The sequence below is a fragment of the Eurytemora carolleeae genome, unplaced genomic scaffold (assembly GCF_000591075.1).
Source record: "Eurytemora carolleeae unplaced genomic scaffold, Eaff_2.0 scaffold930, whole genome shotgun sequence".
Classification (NCBI taxonomy): Eukaryota; Metazoa; Arthropoda; class Copepoda; order Calanoida; family Temoridae; genus Eurytemora; species Eurytemora carolleeae.
In genome coordinates this window covers 68,848-88,123 of record NW_019396817.1, presented here as the reverse complement: position 1 = coordinate 88,123, position 19,276 = coordinate 68,848, and the positions used below count along the sequence as shown (strand labels likewise).

Sequence of the window (19,276 nt, the reverse complement as noted above, 5' to 3'; positions counted from 1 at the left end):
TATTATAACAACCTGCACACTGCACATATATATTAGAACCACATGTCCAAACAATAGTTGTGCTGATTAGATGTAAGTACAAGTTCATATTATTATAACAACCTGCACACTGCACATATATATTAGAACCACATGTCCAAACAATAGTTGTGCTGATTAGATGTAAGTACAAGTTCATATTATTATAACAACCTGCACACTGCACATATATATCATCTCGGCCAGCCTTTACTTGGTTCTGTTTAAAGCCGAAGGCAGTGAAAACTGTATGAGAGAGGGTCAGTTTAGCACAATTTACTATTTATATATATTCCAGTAGTACTTCGGTAATTCATGACGCTCCGCACCAAAAACAAAGTAATCTAGATACAATGTTACTTTGGCACGGATTTCGCTCATTAAATGAAATCTATAATTTCATAATATTTACATCTTGGTTGGCCTTTTTATTATTTAAGTATGCATGGGGTGCAATAAGTGTTAATCGAAACCTTTTTATTTAAAGAATTTAATATGACCACTAGTGATAGCTGTGATACAGCCAGGACATAACAGCTCTCATTCATTTTTCACTATATGTTAACGTATGCAAATGCAAGTAACTGTTATTAGATAATATTAAACAAAGGTTAAAAAAAAGATTATATACAAAGTTTAACGGAAATAAAGATTGAACAAGTTTTCCAACCATATACATTGTACATTGTACACATTAAAATTATTTTCTTTAATTGCTCACAGTAAAACTTAAATCAATTCAGTTGAAATGAAGCACAATTGTTTAGTTTATAATTGAATACATTTTCATTCTCCAAGTTTCCAACTGCGATGTAATCGGAGAGGGGGGTGGGATACAGCTGCATCCCCCCCCCTCCCTATATAACCCCTATATGGTGGGCACTAGAGGGCGGGGATGAAATAGCATTCCAATTGTCCAATCAATTATTTAATCGATCTGAACCCTAGTATTGGAGATCTAGTTCAGGTTTCATGGAAAAACATATAAGATAATAAGAAATGCTCAATGTATCGTCGAATTATAAAATTTTTTTCTTCAACCTCCCCCCCCCCATACCCTCTTGGAGTGAACAACATTCACACATATGTGCGAGCTTCGCCAACTCAACCTAAATATATAGTGCTATATCCTAAAGTTTAACTCTAAACTTGAAAATCAGGCTTTCAAAAACTGGTTCAAAGCTCCCCCCCCCCCACCAAACCATCCCCCACCCTACCCCATCTTAAACCTAAGCTGAATCATTCTGTTCCAGTATACAAACCTGAAGGGAAGGAATTTACCGGCTTTACTCTACGGTGAAATAATACAGAGTTTTGACCCACAAAAGAGGTTGCAACAATTATTCATTAATTTTAACCAAGTTTATCTGATTGATGAAAACGTTGTAAACTCTACGCGTGGGACAAGTTGCAGTTTAAACATGAAAATGAAAGTGTATATTGCCATCTCCCAAACAATGACTGAATCAGTTTAGTTTTGGCCGACAACTGGTGAAGAGCGCTACGTGGAACGGTTCAATACATGCACAGCTGATATTCAGCTGAGTAGTTTACATATAGTTAGAGTGAACACAAAGAGTAGAGCTATTCCAGTGAACGAGTTATTTTGTTGAGTCTAACATGATTCTGTTCCTCCTGATCAGATTATGTGTGTATCAGTTAGCTTGATGTAAAAACGTAACAGTGAGCCAAGGCTAGTAATGTTTTTTAAATACAAGTTCATATTATTATAACAACCTGCACACTGCACATATATATTAGAACCACATGTCCAAACAATAGTTGTGCTGATTAGATGTAAGTACAAGTTTATATTATTATAACAACCTGCACACTGCACACTAGAACCACACGTCCAAACAATAGTTGTGCTGATTAGATGTAAGTACAAGTTCATATTATTATAACAAGCTGTACAGCACACTGCACATATATATTAGAACCACACGTCCAAACAATAGTTGTGCTGATTAGATGTAAGTGGTAGCTTGTTTGGGTTTATTTGAAAATATTGCACTCAATCACTTTATTGCAAGAAAATATGTCGTACCTTGGAATGCAGAACAGTAAATTGCAATAGGGTCATTTTCGTTTGTCTGTATCTTTATCCCCACGTCACAGTAACACGTAGCTTTGTCACAGTAAAACGTAACTGTGACACAGTAACTCGTAGCTTTGTCACAGTAACACGTAGCTTTGTCACAGTAACTCGTAACTGTGTCACAGTAACAAGTAGCTTTGTCACAGTAACACGTAACTGTGTTACAGTAACTCGTAGCTTTGTCACAGTAACATGTAGCTTTGTCACAGTAACTCGTAACTTTGTCACAGTAAAACGTAGCTTTGTCACAGTAACTCGTAACTTTGTCACAGTAACACGTAGCTTTGTCACATTAACACGTAGCTTTGTCACAGTAACACGTAGCTTTGTCACAGTAACACGTAGCTCATGTCACGGTGTCACGTCCCTCTATAACAGTTTTATGTCCCTCTATCACTTTATTAACATTTTCCCATGTTACAGCATCACGTGTTCATTCCACAGTATCATGGTCCTTTGTCACAGTATCACATCTCCATGTCTCTTTTTAACGTCCCTCTGTTACAGTATTACGTCCTTCTGTCATAGTATCACGTCCTTCTGTCAAAGTATTACATCCCTTTTTCACATTTTTTTGTCTTATACTTTCACAGCATCATATTCATATGTCATAGTATTACGTCCTTCTATAACAGCGTTATGGCTCTCTGTCACTTTATTACGTTCTTTTGTCATAATTTCACAGCATTAATATTTTCCCTCTGTCATAGTGTCATAATCCCTAATCTAAGTTTCCATATATATTGAAACAGTATCTATATCTATGTCACTGAATACATACATTCATTCATCGTAATGAACGATGAATGAACGAAATGAAAAACAAAAAGTTTTACATTTTATGAAATATTTGGTAAATGCATCAACATGTTCCGTAGGTAATCCTGGTTCCATGAGTACTTTGTGCTGACTCATTTCTCATGCTCATTGGTTATTGATGATTTGATTACTGGTTGTGGTATCACGTATACTTAATTATATTTAGCCAGATCTGTTTCAAGAAATTATATTTTGAAAAATAAAAAAAAAACTTTTTGCATTGGTTTTCATTAGTTTTAAATGGTTTTTATTATTTTTAACACATTTTTTAATAGATATAAAATATCATTTATGAAATGTTCAATATACGTTAATTAAGAACTCTAAAATAAATATATTTGAATTTTACTAGATAGAACTTTATTCTGCAAGAGCTAATGGATACATTTGTTTTAATTGGAGGGCTGCATTTTTAATAACTTGCATTCACTAGATTAAAACAAGAGAATTTATAAAAATATTAAAGGATTTTCTAGTAGTAAACTAGCCATGGAGATAAAATTTAAGATAATTTTAAATAATTCGATTAATAATCCTTTCTGTTATCAAAGAAAATATATTGTCATCTTTCCATGAAATCCAAATAGAAAAAACTACATTGAATAGACGTTGTATGATTGGCAATTTTGAATACGACAGACATCAGGGCGGCTGCGAAGGGCTTTAAATCTTCGTGAAAAAGCTGAGTTTAATTACACTAACTGATATTTGTTAATGATGAACCTATTTCAGAAGAAATGTTTAGATATAAAACCTAAACCAACTACACGGTGTTAGTAAATCTAAAAAGAAAATAAGTAATCAGTGACTTAGGATTACTGGATCTCCCCCTTACCCCCCCCCCCATTCTCATTTTCCCCCTCCTGTCCTCCGAAGAATGGAACAAGATAATGTTGAGATAACAGCTCTCCTAGGTTGGCTGAGAACATTTAATCTAACTTCAGAGGTAGGAATTATGTTTTTTTTTTCTTGTAAATTCACATTCCTATTCCAGCTCCAATTTCCTTTTCCTTATTCCAACTCCAATTAATTATCCCTTTCTTTTTCCAGCTCCACTTTAACTCAATATTCCAGCTCCATTTACAACTTTCCTATTCCAGCTCCATTTACAACTTTCCTATTCCAGCTCTATTTACTTTTGTCTTTTTCTAGCAATGTGTTTCTGTTTTCTATTCAAGCGTCCTTTACAAATTTCCTATTCAAGCTCCATTTATCCATTTCCTACTACAGCTTCATTTGCCTGTTTTTCTATTACAGCTTACTTAAAAATCCCTTTCCTATTCCAACTCAATTCAGTTTTTCCTATTCCAGATGCAGTTATTGCATTCCAGCTCCATTTCCCCTTTTCCTTCTATAGTTAAACTATTCTCTCGCTTTTACCCCTTGGTCCCTGACCCATCCTTGAAATCCTTTACTGTATCTAGGTTTATGGGTTACCATCCTTTAATATATTCAAAAATTATTCAAATGAATTCATTGTAATCTATTACATGTTATGTAAACATTATTATATACAGAGTGACCCATATTTGGTTTTCATGGCACGAACAAAATTCAGAATTTAAGATTTAAAAGAAGTATCTCAAATTTAGGGTGGATCCTTTTAGGTAATGTGAAGTTGGGCTACATGCCTTTAAACCGATTCATCCTGAAACTTGGACGAATTCGTCATTTTCGTTCTTTCCTAGTTCTATTTATTTCGAAAGCAGAAAATCCCAGAATCCCAGTTGTAAACATCAATTCACGAATGCCGCAATATATTTCAAGAAGACGACATTTCATTTACTAGTCTTATGTTTAGTTGAATACCCTGTACACTCTGTATGTAATAAATGTATTCATTGTTCTTTAGTATATTTATTTTAAAAATATAATTATATAACCCCCAAGCTAAACTCCTTTTTTCCTGGTTCTGTGGTTAACGTTATATATGTAGCGCGCAATTGCGCATTAGTGCATTAGTTCACAGAATTGAAGGGGGTTAAAAATGATTTCTATCCCCCCCCCCCCTCCCCCTTTCCTAATTTGAAAGTAATTTTAGCTAACATTTTTATACAAAGTATGGTCGATATTTTTAAAATTGATTATTTACAACACTTCTCATTTTTTTTTTACATGAACATGATCATAAGTGTATTTAAGCATTATACATTTGGATGCAAGATTTTTTTTACTTTCGAAAATATTGGAAAAAAATCAGGGATGATTGGTGAAAATGACAGGATTTTCTCAGAAAGATTTTAAATTGCAAGATTGCATTCATACGTTTTTACTTCAGTGTGATTTCACACAACATCCATGCTTTGCAAAGTTGCGCCTTGGACACTACTACTAATTATTAAACTGTAGAAGATTTCTGTATATATCATTTTGATTTTTGATTTTCACTTCATGATGATTTCATATGTTTGTGTGCAAGGTATTAAATAATACATGTATCACGCAAAACTCGCTAGATCAAAGAATGTCCGGTTTGAGTCGGAAAAAAAACTTTTTCAAAATCCACTAAACAAAGCGAACTTAATTGCACATTCTATAATAATAAAACTGATAGCCTAACAAAAAATGTTAGTATAATAAATACATATGGACTGTTTTAACGTGTCGTATAAGCTAACGACATAAACCAAGAAGTCTGAATTGCCGTGACATGGTTTAACCCCCTGGAGAGGATATTTCGAACTATCTGTTAAATCTTATTTCATAAATCTATGTACTACAATGTACAGGGTACATTGTGTACCTAATCTAATAAATTTATCATTAATCCTAGCCTTGCATCTCTTGACTTTATCTCATGACTGTATCATGTGCAGCAAAGTTTAATCTTCACTTTCAAATTCTTCCTTTTGTGGACTTTTTAAAGGGATTGTTTCCATTTTTTAAAATGACACATAACCCCCTAATTGCCGATGTTCAGTCCGAATATAACTTAGGTTCTTCTACTCTCAAATCGGAGTCAACGATCTCCTTAATTAGTTCGAAATCATACTTGACGTCAACTTTGTCATCTTTTAACTCTACTGTAATGAAAAAAATTACAAAAATTATACTCTAGGAATAAATTTGAGAGGTTAGAAACTTCCTTATTGTTTCTAATTCCCAAACTTGTGGGTGTATACAGAGTGTCCCAGTAAACATGGGAATTAAGAGAGGTACAAAATTTCTAGACCACATTTTGGAAATCACGGGACTAGCAGTTTTTTGTGTTTAATGCTTTAACTTTGATACAAAATAAATTTGTGTTTACCAAATAATGACGCTTTGACGCTGTCGTTACTAAATTACTTAATTCCCATGTTTCTTGGGACACCCTGTAGAACGTTTTTTCAAACAATGTGTGATCCCCGTAAGCAATACTTTATTAACAAGCATTAAAAAGGCTAACTAAATTTCAAATTGTTTCCCCCCCCCCCTTCAAATTTGTTTTGTAATATTTTCGTGGAAGAGCAGGGAGGAGTTGCCCTTCCCCCCCCCCCTCCATGACAATTGAATATATATATAAGAATGACAAATAGTGAAGGCTAATGACAATTTAATTATCAATATTCAATCCTTTGTGTAAACAAGAGTTAACATGTGAAACTCTAAGTGTTACCTTCAAGTGCCTTAAAACTATTATTGGACTATTAGAAACTATTAAACCTATCCTAAGGGTTCTTGGATTGATTCTGAGAATTAACCAAGGACAACATAAACATATATTGTGAGATTTAACACTAATAAGTTTTCAAGAGAATGGTTATTTCAGCCAGATGTTTCAGCTTTCAGTTGAAAATATTATTTGTTTAGAAATTCTTAGTATTTTTAACTTAAGATAATATTGGATTTTTAGCCTGTTTTATTAAGCATGATATGTTAACAAAAAACCCGAACCATTATCCAAATTTACTTGAAATCTTCTTGATGCAAGAAATTAAGGCATTCTCGTAAAATTTAGGATAAAAAAAATAAGTTTCCTTGTTAAAATGCAAAGTGGAGGGCGCATTTCTAAGCAATTTATAAATTGGGCATTTAACAGGAAGGTTGAGATTATTACATTAATTAATTACACAACTATACAGTATATTACGACTACACGGCTTTACATAAATTAATATGCTAGTGCACTATGGGTGTCATATACAATACATTGCATTACTGTAATAGTACAGTTTACTACTCTATTGGGCTGCACGCATGTATATAGAATCTAGACTTCGTATCTGTCTTGTACACAAACTGTTTTGTCATGTACATACATTTTTATTTGTATTGTAGGTGTCTTGTACAGCAGATTTGTACGGTGGAACTGTACTTGCGGAAGCACTTGTACAGATTGAACCTTCGGAGTTTACACCAGCGTGGTATGCAGGTCAGCTTGTTTTATTGCTTAAAGAGTATGTTCAAATGTTTCAGCTGTTGCATTTGTATTACAAGAAACACAAACATATCACACCGCTCACAAGATATCCCTTAGGTCTAGATATAACGACAAATCTGACCCTTTTAGGGGCATCCGACCATTTTAGGGGACATCCGACCATTTTAGGGGCATCCGACCATTTTAGGGGCATCCGACCATTTTAGGGGACATCCGACCATTTTAGGGGACATCCGACCATTTTAGGGGACATCCGACCATTTTAGGGGACATCCGACCATTTTAGGGGCATCCGACCGCAAGTGTAAGTCAATTGTTGAATCCGAAAAGTTTTAGCTTTGCTTAGTCTAACGCACATTATTATTATATATCTATGTTTCATAAAGGGACTGTTAACATAATTTAAAGTGACCCTGCACAATTAAAAAAATGGCAATTCCCCATTTCCAACGCGGTACCCTTAAAATGCTTTGTCTGATCTAGTAATTTTTAGATAAATATTTATGATTTTAAAAACTGATTATTTTCAATTGTGGATTCTCTACAAAAATTACTTGCGCATTACTTCTGCAGGATTGTATATCTATAGGATTTATTTTTCAAACATACCGTTATGAGTCGCCCATTAGAATCTTTAGACTGTTCTCGATTTTTTATTTTAATGCATTGTATGTATATATATTTTTAAAGGCTTGATTCAGAGCAAGGGTACAAATTACGAAATATTTGATTCAATTTTAAATCTTCTGCTTTATTACTACAGGTTAGAACAATTAGTATTATCATTTTTATTCAGGAACAAGTTAGCAGATATCTGTGTAGCAGACGACCTTCCTTTACCTCATCTTCCCAACCAGTTTAGTTCATTGAGTACAAATACACTCGTCAAGTAAGTTCATTGAGTACAAATACACTTGTCAAGTAAGTTCATTGAGTACAAATACACTTGTCAAGTAAGTTCATTGAGTACAAATACACTTGTCAAGTAAGTTTATATTTTCACTTTTATTGTCGGCGGATGCATTTTAGATTAAAAAGTATAAAAAGACAACTCTGTTGAATTTTTTACTTTTGTTTGTGAAACACAAACTGTTAATTTTTTTCTTTTTTGTTTGTTTCAGGTTCCTAAAGTTGATGTTAGGAGTGGCTGTGACGTGTACAAACAAACAAACATTTATAAACAAAATACAATCTTTGGACGAGACGGCACAGGTATTGTAAACAAATGATCGATGTAGAAAAATATAAAGAAATTTAAGAAAATAACCAGTAAAAACCAGATCCACAGAGTCTGGATTTTATTTTTATTTTTTGTTAAAATTTAATTAAAAGATCATCCTATTTTTCTCTTTTAGTTTTTTTTTAATTGGATCATTTTGATTATTTTAAATTTAACAATGAATAAAGTTAAAGAATAAAACTAAGGCCTCCGCTGTTTTGAAGAAACTAAATGATCATTTTTGACCGACCAAAATCTGCTTAACTGGTTTTCGTTCCCATATCATATTAAATTATCTCCAAGCTTTAACGCCAAAATACTTACATAAAACTCAAAAAACCTGGTATTTTTTGCAAGAATTTTTTTAATTTATAATAATTTTAATATGACGTGGGACACCCTGTCTAATAACCTCTACCCGCCTTGACACAATAGCAACTGTGCAGTGTGCAATGTGCATATGACACTGAGCTTCTCGCATGGTTAAGATTCAGAAAGAAAATGTTTTAGCCAAAAGTTCAAATTTTCTAATGATATTTCAAGATATTTGGATTAGAAAATCAGAGTTAGAGGTAAAGACTCGATTCTTGATCTGCAAATTCAGGGTTTTCAATCATCTTGATTTTAGCACGCTTTAACCTCGTGTGTTGCAAGCTTTATCTACACTAGAGAGTGGACAGGTCGTCTTTCCCAGCTTAGTTCTACTCCAGATCTCAAGGTAAATATACAATTCTCTGAACCTATTGTGAATCTTACACGTCTTTTAGCCTATTTTAAACCTACCAAGTCAGCTATGCCTATTTTAAACCTACAAGTCAGCTATGCCTATTTTAAACCTACAAGTCAGCTATGCCTATTTTAAACCTACAAGTCAGCTATGTCTATTTTAAACCTACAAGTCAGCTATGTCTATTTTAAACCTACAAGTCAGCTATGTCTATTTTAAACCTACAAGTCAGCTATGCCTATTTTAAACCTACAAGTCTTTAAACCTATTGTAAACCTGCAAGTCTCTAAACCCAATGTAACCCTACACTTTTAAACTTATTGTTACCCTACAAGACTCTAAACCTTTCGTATAACCTTCAAGTCTCTAAAACTATTGTAAACCTATAAGTCTCTTAACCTATTGTAAATCTACAAGTCTTTCTTTCCACTGTAAACCTAAATATTTGTAAACCTATTTGAACCTAAAATATACAGTATACGGGTTTATATTTATAATGAAACCTACTTGTTTAGATTTCTACCCCACCGGGTGAAGAGGTTTGGGCTCAAAAATGCCATGAACTTGATTTTCAGGTATGCAAAAAAGAATAATTTGTGAATGTTGAATAATAACAAAGTTAAAATGTTCTGAAAATCAATTAACGATAAAAAATAGATTTTATTTTTCTTATTCTTGAAATATTAAAGGTTGCAATGTTGAAAGAAGAACGTGAAAATCTAATGGCTGAAAACGAAGATCTTTATGGAAAGGTAAATTTTCATTCCATCTTACCATCTTACATCTTACATCTTACATCTTACATCTTACATCTTTGATCTTATATCTTACATCTTACATCTTACATCTAACATCTTACATCTTACATTTTACATCATACATCTTACATCTTACATCTTACATCTTACATCTTACATCTTACATCTAACATCTTACATCTTACATTTTACATTTTACATCTTACATCTTACATCTTACATCTTACATCTTACGTCTTACATCTTACATCGTACATCTTACATCTTACATCTTAAATCTTACATCTTAAATCTTACATCGTGCATCTTACATCTTACATCTTACATCTTACATCTTACATCTTACATCTTACATCTTACATCTTACATCATACATCTTACATCTTACATCTTACATCTTACATCTTACATCTTACATCTTACATCTTACATCTTACATCTTACATCTTACATCTTACATCTTACATCTTACATCTTACATCTTACATCTTACATCTTACATCTTACATCTTACATCTTACATCTTACATCTTACATCTTACATCTTACATCTTACATCTTACATCTTACATCTTACAGGTGCGTGCAGCCCAAACACTTTCAAGAAAGGACTCTGTGAAGGTAAAATTTCTTTCACATTGAACTTTCTGCGTTTTTTATTAGAAATAAGATTTTACGGATTTGTATACTCCTATTTACGTCTGACCAAACTCAATATTGGACTTTTAAAAAGCTAATGATTAAAATAAAACATTTTGTCCTGATGAAATCTTAGATTGATGATATGGCTTAGAAGATGAATCTATAAGTGCGATATAAAACGCTAAAAAATAGGATCCACAATTTTCATTTTGTGGCCTGTCTTTGCTTTATTTTGTTTAGGATACTAAAAAACAAAAAGTTCATAGTTGCAGAAAACCAAGAATATATGAAACGAGACTGAATTTATTCTGTCCAATCGTTTCTCAACTCCTATATTTTGTACATAACCCAGAACTGAAACATTTGTATGTTTATAGGCTCGTGAGTTTGAGCGTGAGCTAGCTCATATACAAGATGAGTTTGAGCGTCTACGTCTTGCATATGAGGGAACAAGAACTCAACTTGAAGCTATGGAGGTAAAATCAAATATTAAAGGAGTGTGTACAAAATATTAAAGGGAGTGTGTACAAAATATGAAAAGGAGTGTGTACAAAATATTAAAGGGAGTGTGTACAAAATATTAAAGGGAGTGTGTACAAAATATTAAAGGGAGTGTGTACAAAATATGAAAGGGGGTTTATGGATATGGAAGAACAACCATAATTATATAGTGAATTAATTACAAGTTGTTTATAAGTATTTTAGAAATATTGATTTTATTATTTTTGGTTTCTATTTAATTTAAATAAAGAATAATCTAGTAAAAGGATGATATTTTGTAAGGAATTTATTTTTAGTGTGTTTGTCATGGTGTTAAAAGTAAAAATCGTTAAAAGTTAAAAGTTTATGCTGGATAACTAAATCATAAAGATGTACGCATTAGCTTCATGCCCAAGCCTCTATATTTCTGCATACATCATGTAAATTAATTAAGATAGCTTTTTTAGATCAAATTTTTAAGAAAGCTTCACTTAATTCAAAAAGAAAATTACTGAATTTAAATTAGTTCTGAAAAAAACGCAAGACGTTGGTCTTCAGGTATAAAAAAGAATTTAGGTCCTTTTTAGCAATTACAAATAGAGACATATTTTATCTTGCAGAAGAAACAAACAAAAAATATATTTTGATGAGTTTTTTTAGCTAATTGAAAATACCATGTTAATTAATTTAGACACTAAAAGCATTCCCTGGTTCTTGAAAATACAATAATGTATTTATTTATATATATATTTGTAGGTTCGGTTACGTTCCAGCAGTCAGGAATCTGAGGGAGTCTCTTTATCTAAACTAATGGAGGAGACAAATACCCTTAGATCTGAACTAGTCTCACTCAGGTATAGGATTAGGACCATGTATATCAGGACCATTTATATAGGATCAGGACCATGTATATAGGATCAGGACCATGTATAAAGGATCAGGACCATATATATAGGATCAGGACCATGTATATAGGATCAGGACCATGTATATAGGATCAGGACCATGTATATAGGATAAGGACCATGTATATAGGATCAGGACCATGTATATAGGATCAGGACCATGTTATAGGATCAGGACCATGGAAATAGGATCAGGACCATGTATATAGGATCAGAACCATGTATATAGGATCAGGACCATGTATATAGGATCAGGACCATGTATATAGGATCAGGACCATGGATATAGGATCAGGACCATGTATATAGGATCAGGACCATGTATATAGGATCAGGACCATGTATATAGGATCAGGACCATGGATATAGGATCAGGACCATGTATATAGGATCAGGAACCATCTATATAGTATCAGTATCATGTATATAGGATCAGGACCATGTATATAGGATCAGGACCATATATATAGGATCAGGACCATGTATATAGGATCAGGACCATGGATATAGGATCAGGACAATGGATATAGGATCAGAACTACTCTCACTCAGATAAAGGATCAGGACCATGTACATAGGATCAGGAAAATGGATATAGGATCAGAACTAGTCTCACTCAGGTATATGATCAGGACCATGTATATAGGATCAGGACAATGGATATAGGATCAGGAAAATGGATATAGGATCAGAAACAGGGGTATAGGATCAGGAACAGGGGTAGAGGATCTGGAACAGGGGTATAGGATCAGGAACATAGATATAGGATCAGGAGCATAGATATAGGATCAGGAACAGGGGTATATGATCGGGAACAAGAGTATATGATCAGGAATTGGAGTATATGATGAGGAACAGGGGTATAGGATCAGGAACATAGAGATAGGGTCAGGAACGATATATATGATCAGGAACAGGGGTATAGGATTAGAAACAGGGGTACAGGATCATGGATCAATGATAGGGATATAGGATGAGGATCAATAATAAGGGTATTGGATCATGGACAGGGGTATAGAATAAGGATCAATGACAGGGGTAAATGCAGTTTCGCAGAAAATGATCAGACTCCATGAAATCAAGAAAAGAGTGTATGTAAAGCGCACTGAATTTTTAGTATTTGTTATCTAGCAGTGAACTGTAAGGAAGTGGGCAGGTATCAGGAGAAGGTGGAAGGAGTTATAGAGATACTGCTCCAGTATTTATTATCTAGGAGTGAACTGGCAGGAAGAGGGCAGGTATCAGGAGAAGGAAGGAGTTCAGGAGATCCTGCTCTAGTATTTATTATCTAGGAATGAACTGGCAGGAAGTGGGCAGGTATCAGGAGAAGGAGGAAGGGGTTCAGGAGATCCTGCTCTAGTATTTATTATCTAGGAGTGAACTGGCAGGAAGGGGGCAGGTATCAGGAGGAGAAAGGGGTTCAGGAGATATTGCTCTAGTATTTATTATCTAGGAGTGAAATGGCAGGAAGGGGGCAGGTATCAGGAGGAGGAAGGGGTTCAGGAGATCCTGCTCTAGTATTTATTATCTAGGAGTGAACTGGCAGGAAGGGGGCAGGTATCAGGAGAAGGAGGGAGGGGTTCAGGAGATCCTGCTCTAGAAGTTGAAATATCTGAACATAGTCAAGCTATTCAGGAGATAAAAGCAGTACTAGAATTTCAGGTTATTTTTTTATTAATTAGATTCTAGAGCACTTGGCGCCCCCCTCGTTTCTGCAATATTTATAGCTTACATTTTCGAAAAAAGTAACAATTTATAATTTTTTGATTTGTAACAAATTTTTATAGAATTTTAGGATGCCTTTTTTTTACCGTTTTTTAAACTTTTTGATGGCTTCTATGTTATTCATACCTGGTTTCTATCGAATATTTCTTGATCAGTTCGGCTGTTTAAAACAAATGAATGCCCATATATTGTGGTTCAGTCTGTATATATATTGTATATTATATATTGTTTAATATTTGTCCAAGTGTGTGTAAATATTCGTGAGCTTGTGTCTGTGTCTGTGAAAAGGAGGGTTTGGTGTGATGTATACTAGAACAATAGTATTGTATTCCCATAGATTTCACCACCGTCATCATCAGGGTGTACTGTACAGGGTATCACAAGAAAATCATAAACCCCTGTAGTTTAAATGGGACTAAAATGATAATTTCAGAAATTCATACGAAGAAATAAACCTAAAGTAAGAATTTTAAAAAGCTTACTTTTGATGTTTCGTTTAAAACACAATATGTAACGTAGGGGTTGTAATGCTAAATAAGGCAGTGAAGGGGGGGAAGGATAAATAAGGGTGAAAATAGTTGTATTTGAAACCCTAGTCTGATCATTTAGGATTATATATATTTTTCTTATGGTTTTTAGATACTGACACATCTGTTTCTTCACCTTAATATCAACTTTTCTAATTTTCCAAAAATTTACCATTTTTCTTCGTCTATCTTTCACTTTACTTTCCTTACTTTCTGTCTACTTTGTAACTTTCCTTCTTTTCCTGTTTATTTTCTATTTTTACCTTTTAGTTTTCTCATTTTTTTTCTTTCCCCTCCATACCTATTTGTCCGTCGTTCTCTTTTAGTCTCCACGCTATCCTTTTTTCAACGTATTTTTTTAAGGTGATAATCACACTTCCTTTCCACTGTCATTTTTCCTTTTCCTTCCTTTCATTATCTTTTCCTGCCATGGAAGTCCTGACTACTCTCTCTCTTAAATGTGTCTTGTTTTTCCCTCTCTCTTAACCCCTCTCTCCTTAACCCCTCTCTCTTTAACCCCTCTCTCCTTAACCCCTCTCTCCTTAACCCCTCTCTCTTTAACCCNCCCCCCCCCCCCCATCCGATTTGCACACAGACAAATTTAAGATTTAGTATAAAGTTTTTAAATGGATTATCTCTAGACTTGTCTGTCTGCATTAAATCAAAGAATTTATTAAATTTTAAATATCAAAATTCAAAATAAAACATAAAAACGTTACATTATTTTATGTATCAGTGATTTATTTTTAACGTTGTATCCAATTTTAATGTTTATTCTTTCATTTTCATTTTATAACTGGAATTGGTACTGACTTTCAAGTTTACAACTAATATATCTTCTAACTTGGAGACAAGAAAACTGAGTTAATTTTGAAAAATGTAAATTTGACATTCTATAATCCCTTCATTAGTTAGGCGTTTATTGCCAGCTTCATCTAGTGATTAAAGGGACTGTAAAGGAAAACTGAAAGGGGGTATAGGCTGAAAGCTAATCACTTTAGCTCTTGATCGCGACCCATGAAAGTTTTATCTGATGTTCCTGTCTCGAGAAATTGATATAAAACTGTGTTAAAATTATACGAAAGTTAATATATGTAAAATTTAGAAAATCTTAAACTTAAATCACGTGTCCAGATCTATCACCAATGGCAGAGCAGTATACTGGTCACGTGTCTCCGCCTGTATCACGTGATTACTTTACTGCACTGCCATTGGTGGAATTTCTGGTCAAGCAATACGGATGTATAAATAATATTATGAATTAAATCTATAAAAGATAGAAATAACAAATTTAAAATTAGAATTGGAGTAAACCTAAGTTACAATTAGCTTTCTCTGGGATATCATCGTTTTCAGATTGGTTGCATATTTGCTGAATTTGATCTATTTAAACCCTCTACTTTTATGTAAAATTGTATATATATTAATTTTCGTATAAATTTAACAAAGTTGTATATCAATTTCTCGAGACAGGAACATCAGATATAACTTTCATGGGTCGCGATCAAGAGCTAAGTGATTAGCTTTCAGCCTATACCCCCTTTCATTTTTTCTTTACAGTCCCTTTAAGTTTGTTCGTTTTGGTTCGTTTTTGGTTCGTTTTTTGCCTAAAATTTATTTCAAGGTCAAAATTAATTACTAGGTTAGTGAAAGTGTTTTCAAAATTGTTTGCTCCACTTCTAAACATTTGTTTTGCTTTCACTATTTTGACCCAGACAGAACCAAAAACGACCAAAAACAAACCAAATATGATCCAAAAACAAACTTGTAAAACGAACCAAAACATTAACAACACTACACCTCCAGCAGATTCTATCTCCACTTTTTGTCACTTTTTTCACGCAAATATGGAGGAAAATTCTGAGGCAGTTTGTTCAGCTTGTTTTTACAGTCGCACTGCACCGCAAACTAGATAGAAGGAGACGGTTAAATTTATGCGACATTACTAGTTTAACTTTGTGACCTCATAGCTCCGCTAGCTTTGATTTCAAGGACAATTATGATAAAAGCAAATATAGCCGGTTACTTACCAGAAATTCTTAATAACTCTTCAATAAAACGAGTTATGATGGAAAACAACGATTTTGAATTTAACCTACAATTTACTTTAATTTGACGTGACTGTATTGTGTATACCATATACTTTTGTTGTTAGTAATAAATAGTTCTAGAATCTTATCTTTATTCTAAGTTTAGATTTTCTAAGATAGTCTGACAATAGATCTGTCACGTTCATGGTTCAACTTATACCCAGATATATCTCATATACCCCACCATAGTTTCAGTAGAAGTAAATATTTCCATTTACTGATTGAAGGATTCATAACTCTTATTATATAATGAGGTAGATAGAAAGATAGATGTTACCGCCATACTATTTCTATTGGTTCAGAATAGATAACAAACACATGACTGAACCCTGATCGAATGGATCAGGCGCTAATGGACTCGGCATACAGGAGTGACCCTGATACCGTCTCCAGATATATCTCACATACCCTGATACCTTCTCCAGATATATCTCACATACCTTGATACCGTCTCCAGATATATCTCACATACCCTGATACCGTCTCCAGATATATCTCACTTACCCTGATACCGTCTCCAGATATATCTCACATACCCTGATACCTTCTCCAGAAATATCTCACATACCCTGATACCTTCTCCAGATATATCTCACATACCTTGATACCTTCTCCAGATATATCTCACATACCCTGATACCTTCTCCAGATTTATCTCACATACCCTGATACCCTCTCCAGATATATCTTACATACTCTGATACCTTCTCCAGTTATATCTCACATACTCAGAAACCGTTCTATACACTTGTTCTTAATGACCTTGACTTTGTAGCTGAGTGTTCTTGTCTACAACTGATCTTGTCCAACTGCTCTTGTCTCCAACTGATCTTGTCTCCAACTGATATTGTCTTCAACTGATCTTGTCTCCAACTGATCTTGTCTCCAACTGATCATATCTCAAACTGATCTTGTCTCCAACTGATCTTGTCTCCAACTGATCTTGTCTCCAACTGATCTTGTCTTTAACAGATCCTGGAACTTTAAAGAATTTTATTTATTTTTATTATTATTATTCATGATGCATTAGAGCTCGGTAACATAAGATATAATTACAAAATATATAATAACAAAACATATGATTACATATGATATAAGAAACATAAGATATAAAGTAGGAAAGATATAAGGTACAAAATATATAAGTTACAAAAGATATAATTACACAATCTATGGAATGGCAAATGTTATGAAATATATAACATGTTCTTTAGCTCAAATTCCATTGTATTTAGACACAAAAATAGTTCTAATACATCGGAAAATAGTTCAATTGTGGCTCAGTTTAACTATTTTTATGTTCATTTAAACTCCTAACCGCAGCGCTAGGCCCAGAAACTGTCTCAACCTAGCCTAACTCTGAAATGATACAATTTCTTGTTCAAATAAAAATAGTTTAACTAAACCAAAAATAGTTCAAATGTATACATTATTTCAGGGGTAGGTTAGGTTAAGACACTTTCTGAATCGAGTGCTGCGGCTAGTATTAGTTCAAAAGAACATAAAAAATAGACCAATTGAAACAAAACAAAAAGTTTAAATGAATTGTTCAAATGAACAAACTGTTTGTAATTTTCTCCTTTTATTCATTTGTACTTAAATCATGTGCAATTTATATCTTTTGTAACTTATATATTTTGTAACTTATTTTTTTTGTAATTATATGTTTTGTAATTATATGTTTTGTCAATATATCTTATGTAATGTTGTAATTATATCAGATGTTACTGAGCCATCATTAGCATTAGTCAGATGGAAATATTTAAGAAAAAAACAGGGAATGTTTTTCAATCGTAATCTATATATAAATTTGGCTTGTCTGTTTGTTTGTCTGTTTGTTTGTATCCAATAAACGTCAAAACGGCTGAACCTTTTTCTTAATTTTTTTATCCACGGGCACCGCCGGGCCATCTAGCTAGTTACTAAATATTCCCAGATATTTGGAAAATATGAATAACTCAACTTCCGGTTTATTACACAGGAAGACAGAGACCATGAGAAAGGGAAAGTGTGTGTGGGGGGGGTAGGTGGGGGAAAAGTAGAAGAGGTTAGGTGGGGTATAGTCAAGATCCATGATTTGCCCAATTATCATTTTTAAAATTTATTAAGTCGGATTCATAACAATAGTTTTAAAATGAAAGCAGAATGAATTGAAAGATAATGAAATGTCAAATTTATGATTAAATTCCAAACAGATAGCATTGTAAATGTATTAGATTACAATTGTAGTGTATGCACTGAGAAATGATCTAAGAGGAACAGAAGGGTTTGCAAACTTCGTTGCAATTGTAGAAAAACATTTCAACAAACTCCTTTTTAAATTTAGAATCTAACAAATGATTTAATTAATTCTGATATATTTTACCAAATCTACAGAACAACCCTCCCTCCCTTCTACCACCACGCACACATATACACGGACATACTAACAACATACTGACAACACTGTAACACTGTTGGCAAGAGAGGATTCAGTTCAGTCAGTCCGTGTTGGGTGCTAGACCAGTTAACTTCTCTGTGAAAGGGGTGTGTGCAAGAGTGGTTTCTGTAGATTTGAAACTTTTTAGTGGAATATCTGAAAGTTATCCTATAGGTAATTAGTTAGTTTCAAATATTTGTGACAAAAAAGATAATTAGCCCATCTCATTCAAATATTCTAATTAAAATTAAGTACTTTTAATTGATGTATATTAACATTGACAAAAATATGTGGATCCATAATTAGACAATTATATTAAAATCTAAAAAAGAATTTGAAATCATTATCAGTGCATTACACATTAAGACCTTCAATTTTCTTTTCAAAGTAGCGTGTGGGCTGGTGGGGGGGAGGGGGGTACTAGACTAAATCTCTTTGCCTGCGGTGCTCCCCTTCCCCCTTTACTCTGCTTAATGCCCCCCC

General features: G+C 33.5%; 1 protein-coding gene across 2 annotated transcripts in view; it reads left to right on the top strand.

The window, feature by feature from the left end:
- Window positions 1-3,653: 3,653 nt before the first annotated feature.
- LOC111709003 (protein Hook homolog 3) overlaps window positions 3,654-19,276 on the top strand; it is a 30,318-nt gene continuing 14,695 nt past the window's right edge. For both annotated transcript variants that reach the window (XM_023482562.1, XM_023482561.1), the window contains exons 1-12: window positions 3,654-3,884; window positions 7,199-7,292; window positions 7,992-8,064; window positions 8,098-8,190; window positions 8,423-8,513; window positions 9,149-9,238; window positions 9,763-9,822; window positions 9,937-9,999; window positions 10,585-10,626; window positions 11,025-11,123; window positions 11,884-11,981; window positions 13,565-13,694. In XM_023482562.1, coding sequence (XP_023338330.1) covers window positions 3,816-3,884; window positions 7,199-7,292; window positions 7,992-8,064; window positions 8,098-8,190; window positions 8,423-8,513; window positions 9,149-9,238; window positions 9,763-9,822; window positions 9,937-9,999; window positions 10,585-10,626; window positions 11,025-11,123; window positions 11,884-11,981; window positions 13,565-13,694 — 1,002 coding nt within the window. In that variant the 5' untranslated portion in view covers window positions 3,654-3,815. The remainder of the gene's footprint in view (window positions 3,885-7,198; window positions 7,293-7,991; window positions 8,065-8,097; window positions 8,191-8,422; window positions 8,514-9,148; window positions 9,239-9,762; window positions 9,823-9,936; window positions 10,000-10,584; window positions 10,627-11,024; window positions 11,124-11,883; window positions 11,982-13,564; window positions 13,695-19,276) is intronic.